The sequence below is a fragment of the Pagrus pagrus genome (assembly GCF_965226575.1).
Source record: "Pagrus pagrus genome assembly, chromosome: 21".
Lineage (NCBI taxonomy): Eukaryota > Metazoa > Chordata > Actinopteri > Spariformes > Sparidae > Pagrus > Pagrus pagrus.
In genome coordinates this window covers 20,592,137-20,600,107 of record NC_140208.1, presented here as the reverse complement: position 1 = coordinate 20,600,107, position 7,971 = coordinate 20,592,137, and the positions used below count along the sequence as shown (strand labels likewise).

The following is a 7,971-nucleotide window of genomic DNA, read 5'->3' as shown; positions in this document are numbered from 1 at the left end:
AAACATACAACAAAACTTGGGTTACTTTATAGGCTAAGTCTCTGCAGCACATGAATTAGCCAACGTAGTTAAAGTAGCTAACCCGCTAAACTATGGGTTAGCTACTTAAACTACGTCAGCTTATTCAACAGTCAATAACACTCGCAAGTTTACCGTCAATATGGCCAACACTGAGTCCTTGAAGGCAGCACGGCCGTGTTTATGTCTTGAAACAGAACAGCAGATGTCACTACAGTCAATAAACACGTCATATCTCATTTGTTTATTTTATTTTGAGCCACAGAGGGCGTCTTTAAGCACCGGTAGCTGTTTGATAAATGTTTTTTTTTTTTTTTAAAGACCAGTCACAGTGTTTCCTCCCCCTCAGTACCTGTGGAATGGGAAGGTGTCTCGGTATGTTAGGCTACGCGGAAGTGTGATTACAACGCGTGTCGCTGTGCTGAAATGACAGGGAGCTGCGTCTGTTAATACCGACAGGCTCTGATCAGAGCTGTACCTCTCAATATGGCACCAAAAGACCCTCTACTCGGCACTCTGAAAGGTAAGGATCCTAGGAAACGCATCATGCAAACGTGGTTTTATTGGATCATAATTTCAGCCTCAGACGCAGGTTAATGCTTCGTCTTACTTTGCGCTTCTTGTGGCTCACCAAGACAAACGACTGTCTTGGTCGTATGAGAAAAGCATCATCTTTTTATTTTATCACATAAACAACATCTTCCAGGATCGTTCATCTGCTGCAGTGCCTCACCGGCAGCAGTGTTGATTAGTGAAATGGCGATGATCACGAATTATAACCGGGTGGCAACTGTCACTTGGGCCCACAACACACCCACTGTCAACTGCTTGTTTTTCTTCCACCTCCCAGTGTGTGTCCTGAATCTGCAGTCGGATGGAGAGACGGTGACGGACGCCAACCCTCACCTCGCCTCCTGCTGTGAACTCCTGGAGCTGGTCCTCAGGAAGGGGCTCCAGCGTCAGTATCCCCATGATATGTTTGCCCTATTTTTTAAACTGCAATGTTGAAAACATACCTATATTGAAAGCGTGTATACCTGGCATCAATAGTTGTAATTGTTTAAACTGGTGGCTGAATTTGATTTTTTTTATATTTCCTAAAGGATAAGTTCACCCCAAATGAAAATTCAGTCATTATCCACTCACTCCTTGGGTGAAGTTTTGTAGTCCACAAAACATTTCTGGAGCTTCACAGAAAAACATTATTATTTAAATCCTTTTTAAAGCCAAAATCTTCCCTGTAGCTGCTAAGTTGAAAGCATTAGCGTGCACCCTGAATGCATCTCGGACCTTCCAAAACTTGAATTACTTTCATGAGTTGTATTGACCCATTTTATGTGTTTTGGGTTGTTTTTTTATGTTTTGAACAAGTCCCCATCTCCTTCAGTTGTTTAGGAGAACACTGCAAAGCTTTTTTGATGTGAAGCTCTAGAAATGTTTAGTGGAATACAAAACTTCAGTCAAGTCAAGTCAGACTGTCCTTCTATCTTCATGGGGTTGAGTAGATAATAACTGAATTTTCCTTTAATAATAAATCTGCTGAAGCACTACATGTGAAGTATGTTTTTGTGGTATGGACTGAGTGTGTGTTTGCTCTACCTCAGAGCCAGTCATCAGTCTGGTACACAGAGACTACTGGCAGTGTTTTGAACAGCTTACTCAACATGATGCCTGTGGCAGGTAACAACACCCTGCTTGTATTAACTGACAGGAAGTGTAACATTGTTATAACTATACTCTTTAATAGACAATACTGTAACATAGCACATTTTCAAGCCTTGCCAATACCTGTTGTCTCTGGTGATGTGTGTAGATTGTCTGCTCTGTCCTTGGCACTCGAGCAGACCAGAGTTTGCAGAAAGCTGCTCTCAGCTCAGGGCAGAGGCCGCTACCTGCTCAGACTGGCCCTCAGCCGCAAGGCTCTGCCACAGTTCATCACACACCTGCTGCACACCCCCAGAGTCCTGGAGGTCAGATACATGGACCAGATACAACATGCAATTATATAGAGATTGCTGCCTATATATGTCCTTTCTTGTTAGGTGCTCATTGCTAGAGTTGGTTGAAAGTCTTTCTAATACACTAAAACAGCTTTGGGAATACTGTTTCTACCCCCTCCAGTGGTACAGCCCGTCAATGTCAATTCTAAGGAATGAGGAGTTTGTGGGTGAGACTTTTTACTTGATCTCATTGTTTTCACTAAATGCTGAGCAAAGCTGTCATCGCTGCCATTCAGTGTCCATCATCAACACTGTTCTCCCTCTTTCAGAGCCTTTCATGTCGCTGCTGCTGGTCCTCTCTCACATGGAGTTTAAACTGAACATGGAGGTCAGAGCAACTCCTTTATTTATACTGTTAAAAACTACAAATGTACTGTCTATCCATTTTCAGTATTTTCAAGCCAGACAGGATTCTCCTTCAAAATATAACCTTGTCTACTCCAATGCCAACTATCATGCGGCGAAAGCAGCTATTCTGTTAAATCACTTTGAAATCAAAGGATTGTACTCATACCTTTGGTCTCTTTACACAGAATTGCAGTTTTCTTGATGAGAGCTGGCTCCTACCGGTAAAAAACATGATTATTATTAAGTAACTCACAGCATCACTACAATATTATTATGGCTTAAGTGGCCATAGGAGCTTTACTTGGAAATATACTTAGACAAATCTCCTAAGCAGGACACACTGCAGTGAGATAATTGAACAGCATGTAGCAGACAGGCTGTTAACTGTTGTATGTTTCCAGGTGTGTGAGACATATGAAGTAGTGCCCTGTCGGGAGGTAGGGATGGTGTTGAGGTTTGTATCTCCCCCTACAAAGTATTTTTTTCTCCATCAAGTGTATCTACTCATAAATAGATCTGTACAGCCTGCTGCATCATTGGCCTGTCTGTCACTCAGGTATCTTAGTGGTCGCGTCTTTGTCCTTGACCTGATGCCTGGTGGTCAGGCTCACGTCGACATGTTTATCTGCCCTGGTGACATCATTGATGAGATCAATGGGACATCTTTAAGGAATTCCAAGAATGGACAGGTATATTCAAACATGCAGTGTTATACTGTATATTGACGCAATAACCAGTGACAGGTCTATTCTCGTGTCTCTGAAAGCCAAAACAGTGAGCCAACATGAAAAATGCCGGGGCCCTGAAACTGAAGCAGCTAAATAGAATTCACAATTCTGTAAATTCTGTTTAAATTTCTCTGTGAAAAGGGCATATATCACATGAGTAGGATGTGTAAAGCTGCTACACAATAACCCCATAGGTGTTTTCACTTGTGTTGCCTGACTAGACCTATTCTCAGAACTGTGTTGGTGTCTACAGACAACTTGATAAACATCTCCCTGATTTTCCTGTAAGTTTTGTGTCACCAGTTCAGTCAAGACGACTTTCAATTTATCCTTTTAATCAGTAGGTGTCACTTTGGTGACATTACGCAATTCCTATAATAGTCAGACAGAAAAACTGAAAAGGCCTGTGTAGATGTGGGCTCATGGTAAACATGATTTAACTTGGAAATAGGGCCAAAGCCTAATTCTAAGCAGGTGCAAAAATGAGAACAGTGAGGAAGTTATTTGAAACCACAAACCAACAGTCCCAGTCTCTGTGAGGGCTATGGTGGGGTTTGAAGTTTCACTGCAGTAGTACAGTAGGCTTTATACACAGAGAACCAATTAAGATTTCCCCATGAGCTCTACAGTGTGCACACATGATGTCGTTCAGGGACAAATACTATAGTCCAACTCAAATCCTGTCTGCATTAACCTGTTAATCAAAGCAAAAGTCACCGGCCAGTCACACCTTTGACAAACCTGATAGGCGTTTGCATGATTAAAAAATCTGCCGCTCTCAGAATTCTGTCTACATTTGCGACTGTATATGACTTCAAAGTTGTTGTCCAGAGAGTTACAATCCAGTTATTTCTATTTTCAAAGGCAGGTGTGGTTCTGTCTCGGCTGAAGGGCTGCCCCCTGACCATCAGTGTTCTGAGATGGAGGGCTCAGGATGGAACAGTGTATCGGCCCCTCATCAAACACCTGCGTGCCCTAAGGATGGAGAACCCCAGCCTGCAGCTTGGTCCTGCTCCCTCCCAGCAGTCAGCTACCATGGACCAGAGAAGCTCTCCGTCACAGTGTCTCAAAGAGGGAAGGCAAGTTGGTAACTAATCCATAATTATGATTTAAGGATCATCGTATTGTATCAATTGTGTTCTTGACATTAAGACACTGGCTCACCTCTTCTCAACAGGATTGTTTACATAGTGCAGTTCTTGGGAAAAACAAGCATTGGAATGGTAAGTAATCACTTTTGCTTTATAGTTTAATAAATGTTCAATCTCTATATGTTCAATCTTTATATGTGTACTATGCCATTTTTCCATTACATCTGCCGGCCTGGCTCAACTCGGTTTGACTCGGCACAGCTGGGGTTTTGCTTTTCTATCACAACTGGGCCTGAAAGTGTGTCTTAAAACAATTCCGCGCTTGTGCCGATCCCCACAGTACTATCTAAGAATCACCGCTAACAAAGTGGCTCCACTAATTCAGTTACAAACACGTTTAAATTACTGTAACTTCTTCACAATAAAAGCCCCCCTTTATTTAGTCATTTAAAAACTTCTATTATGAAGCAGCATTAGGCTATAGGAAACGTTGCAGTCACGAGAAGTCACCGCGGCCCACTTGTAGGCGGGGTTGGCCGTGGCAGGTCCGTCGCCGGCTCAACTCGGCGTAGTAAAACTGGTAATGGAAAAGCAATTCAGCAGGCAGAAAGTGCAAGTGGAAAAACGGCACTAGTCTCATGTATAACTGATGTGATATCTAGTCTTATTCTTTGGTAGTTTGGAGGCAAGGAGGTGTTGCAGCACGCCATTCCACAAGTGTTGCAGAAAAACCAACCAAGCAAGGTAATATAGCTTACGTTGGGGGCATGTTTAGGTCTGTCGTCATATCCCGCTTACTATCAACATATTCTCGGCCATTGTCATTTGTTTCATAGGAGGTGCTCTTAGATATGAAGGAAACACATTTGACTTGCACAGACAGAAGCAGTAAGCAGGTAAGTGGACGCAGTTCCTATCAGAAATAATCATTAGTGTACAAATCCCCCTTTCCTAATGCTTGACAATGGTCAATAACATGCATTATATTTGTGTTTGCTCAGGAGCTGTTTCAGCATCACTATCCTGAGATTTCATGTGTTGGGAGATTCGGTCAACCTGACTACACAGTATTTGCATTCTGTGTGGCGTAAGTATTAAACACATACTGTATACCAATTCTTTATGCAACAAGCTTTCATTACATTCGTAGCAGAGGCCAGAAATGCAAGGTGAACAAGCATATTTCTAACCTGCAAAGATTCACCCCACATCTCTGCTATAGTTTAGGTCACTCCCCTCCTACGACATGTAATGACGCAATACCCAAGCCATCACAGCTGTTGTCATTGGCTGGACCCACATGTCATCTAAGCATACGATTGGCTCTGTTCACAGCAACTCCCCAGACACCCCCCAGTCTACTGGCTTCTGCTGTGTGGCACTCCAAGCAAGCACCATCAAGGAGTGTGAAGAGATTGTCTGTCGTATTGGTGAGACAGTCATAAGTTCATATTAATCACTTCTCCACATCTTTAAGAGTAAGCTTACCATCTTTGTGTTTGTTTTTACAGCAACTGGTTTCAAGCATACCGAGTGGTTTGTATGACAGTTCACCAACAGTGATCAGCTCATTTCAGTGAGGTTGTAAATAAATGTAATGCCTGTCATAACATACCCACTGCATTACTGTCTGAATACTACAACTACATTGCAAATCAAGGGCAGAACACAGGGCTTTCTACTCATAAAGACTTTAATAGAAAGACATGTGACAACATTTCCATAAATAGTATTAAATGTAGCTGCCAAGATTTTATGTTGAAAAACATGTAAAAAGCAGTCCAGAAAAATACAGAGGGGGCCATGCTTCTTGCCACCAAGTGTTGAGTATCAGCCATAGCAGCCAATACCCCGACACTGGTGAAACCTGACGAGCATGACATGCTGGCATTTTGTGGTAAATGGTAGATTTGTGAAGAAACCCTGGACCCCATGGAAGATGTGAAGATTCATCCTTGCTTCATCCCCAGAATGAGCCTGTTACCCACAAAAAAACTTGAGGGGTGGCATAATGGCTGTAACATGTAGTAATGATGACCCATGATGGATACTCCTACTGCACAACATTTCCAACTACCGTACATGTACTCAGGCGTGTGGAATGATTGATGAATTGTCCCAGTCTAAAATACAATACAAAATTCAAAAAAAAGAAAAACGTATTAAAAAATACCCATGAAATAAAAATGTCCACAAGAATGGTTAAGTATGATAAATAGAATCATTTGTCTTGGCAATGTTGCCACTAGCTGCTTAGGCCCGCTCTCCTCTTATCCTACGGGCCAGCTGGATGTCTTTGGGCATGATGGTGACACGTTTGGCGTGGATGGCGCACAGGTTTGTGTCCTCAAACAGACCCACCAGGTAAGCCTCACTGGCTTCCTGTTTAATAAAAACAAAGACATGGAAACACATTAGGTTCACAGAAACCACTTCTCATTGCCCACTAGTGCCATGACCTTACAGATGTTTAATTTAATTCTTATTTACCTGGAGCGCTCCAATAGCAGCACTCTGGAATCGCAGATCGGTCTTGAAGTCCTGGGCAATTTCTCTCACCAGACGCTGGAAGGGCAGCTTGCGGATGAGCAACTCCGTGGACTTCTGATAACGACGGATCTCCCTCAAAGCCACAGTTCCAGGCCTAAACAAACAAAACACTTGAGCGCATGGTATTTATATACGACAAGTATAGCATATAATAGCTATAGACTCAAAACTATTAATGAAAAATGTTCACCACACCTGTAACGATGGGGCTTCTTCACTCCTCCAGTGGAAGGGGCGCTCTTCCTGGCTGCCTTGGTAGCGAGCTGCTTCCTTGGCGCCTTTCCTCCGGTAGATTTACGGGCAGTCTGCTTGGTACGGGCCATGGCGTACTTGCTAAAAACAGTCGATAGAAGGGATTAAAATCGTTGATAGTTCGTGTGTCAACATTTTACGTAAAACGAAACTGACGTAACCGTACGAGTCGGATATTATTGTCACGCTAACATGCTAACCTAGCCTACAATCACATTCAGCTCCCCTCCCCCATGCTGTAACAACTGGGAGACGTCGAGTGAGCTCCGGTTCCCTCCATCATCGCTATTCCAGTCTACAAACAAGATCGAACATAAAACTCACCATTAAAACGTGTCGACGTTACTAGAGGTTGCCCTGTCTTCAAATTGAGCCATGACCGGTTAAAACAACGATTTAATTGGTCTGAAAGTCTACCGCAATCAGAAAGTCCCGTCACAACACTCTTCGCCTGAACCCTGCCAAGCCCGACCAGTCAGCCTTTGCTTTTCGACTTCGCCATTTTCACAGACTCTCATGTCACCCCCAGGCGACATTGCCTCGATTGAGCTCAACCAACATTAGCCGACCTAAAATTAGCTTAATTTATGGCCACTTACCATTACTCTGACATTAATCTCAACTATTAACTCTAGACAACCATGGGCTTGTTAACGAGATCTAGTTTGACTGTAGCACAAAACGGTGACGTTTAACTAGAAACGTCAAAGGTAGGGTCCTATTGTTCTATTTTTAGCTAATGCTAATGTTAGCATGTCGACATGTTAGCCTGTTTGCAAAAAATGGCTGTAGGTAGAAACGGGATCCTCACATACATTGCCATAGTTGTTACAACCAATTCGCGTACATTACCTACACAGAGAGCCAGCAATAATTACCTTTAGACCGTCGGTTGATTTGAAGAACTCGCCGTACCAAACAAGAGGTCGAACGTCACCGTTGAAAACGATTTGTGATGGGAGGGGGTTGAGGCCGAGTATTAAT

At 43.0% G+C, this 7,971-nt stretch overlaps 2 protein-coding genes across 2 annotated transcripts; one reads left to right on the top strand and one right to left on the bottom strand.

The window, feature by feature from the left end:
* The first annotated feature begins 293 nt into the window (after positions 1 to 293).
* Positions 294 to 5,799, top strand: LOC311250533 (uncharacterized protein). The gene is made up of 16 exons (XM_084342285.1): positions 294 to 541; positions 869 to 976; positions 1,623 to 1,698; positions 1,832 to 1,988; positions 2,140 to 2,185; positions 2,288 to 2,346; positions 2,552 to 2,587; positions 2,768 to 2,820; positions 2,923 to 3,055; positions 3,959 to 4,173; positions 4,272 to 4,317; positions 4,864 to 4,929; positions 5,022 to 5,081; positions 5,187 to 5,272; positions 5,521 to 5,615; positions 5,697 to 5,799. The coding sequence occupies exons 1-16, from the start codon at positions 505 to 507 to the stop codon at positions 5,729 to 5,731; spliced, it is 1,308 nt and encodes a 435-aa protein (XP_084198411.1). The 5' UTR covers positions 294 to 504; the 3' UTR covers positions 5,732 to 5,799.
* A 61-nt stretch (positions 5,800 to 5,860) lies between these two features.
* Positions 5,861 to 7,966, bottom strand: LOC311250534 (histone H3.3A). Its single transcript, XM_084342286.1, has 4 exons — positions 7,866 to 7,966; positions 6,931 to 7,068; positions 6,676 to 6,829; positions 5,861 to 6,567 (listed from the first exon to the last, which is right to left on the bottom strand). The coding sequence occupies exons 2-4, from the start codon at positions 7,056 to 7,058 to the stop codon at positions 6,439 to 6,441; spliced, it is 411 nt and encodes a 136-aa protein (XP_084198412.1). The 5' UTR covers positions 7,059 to 7,068; positions 7,866 to 7,966; the 3' UTR covers positions 5,861 to 6,438.
* Positions 7,967 to 7,971: the final 5 nt, after the last annotated feature.

What these genes read in the sequence shown, in the direction of transcription:
- LOC311250533 (XM_084342285.1), top strand. Translation starts at nt 505, where the DNA reads ATGGCACCAAAAGACCCTCTACTCGGCACTCTGAAAG. An exon ending in AAGGAATGAGGAGTTTGTGG is followed by an intron (nt 2,186 to 2,287) that starts GTGAGACTTTTT and finishes TCCCTCTTTCAG; the next exon opens with AGCCTTTCATGTCGCTGCTG. An exon ending in AGTTTAAACTGAACATGGAG is followed by an intron (nt 2,347 to 2,551) that starts GTCAGAGCAACT and finishes CTCTTTACACAG; the next exon opens with AATTGCAGTTTTCTTGATGA.
- LOC311250534 (XM_084342286.1), bottom strand. Translation starts at nt 7,058, where the DNA reads ATGGCCCGTACCAAGCAGACTGCCCGTAAATCTACCGGAGGAAAGGCG. An exon ending in AAGAAGCCCCATCGTTACAG is followed by an intron (nt 6,830 to 6,930) that starts GTGTGGTGAACA and finishes TTGTTTGTTTAG; the next exon opens with GCCTGGAACTGTGGCTTTGA. An exon ending in CTGCTATTGGAGCGCTCCAG is followed by an intron (nt 6,568 to 6,675) that starts GTAAATAAGAAT and finishes TTTATTAAACAG; the next exon opens with GAAGCCAGTGAGGCTTACCT.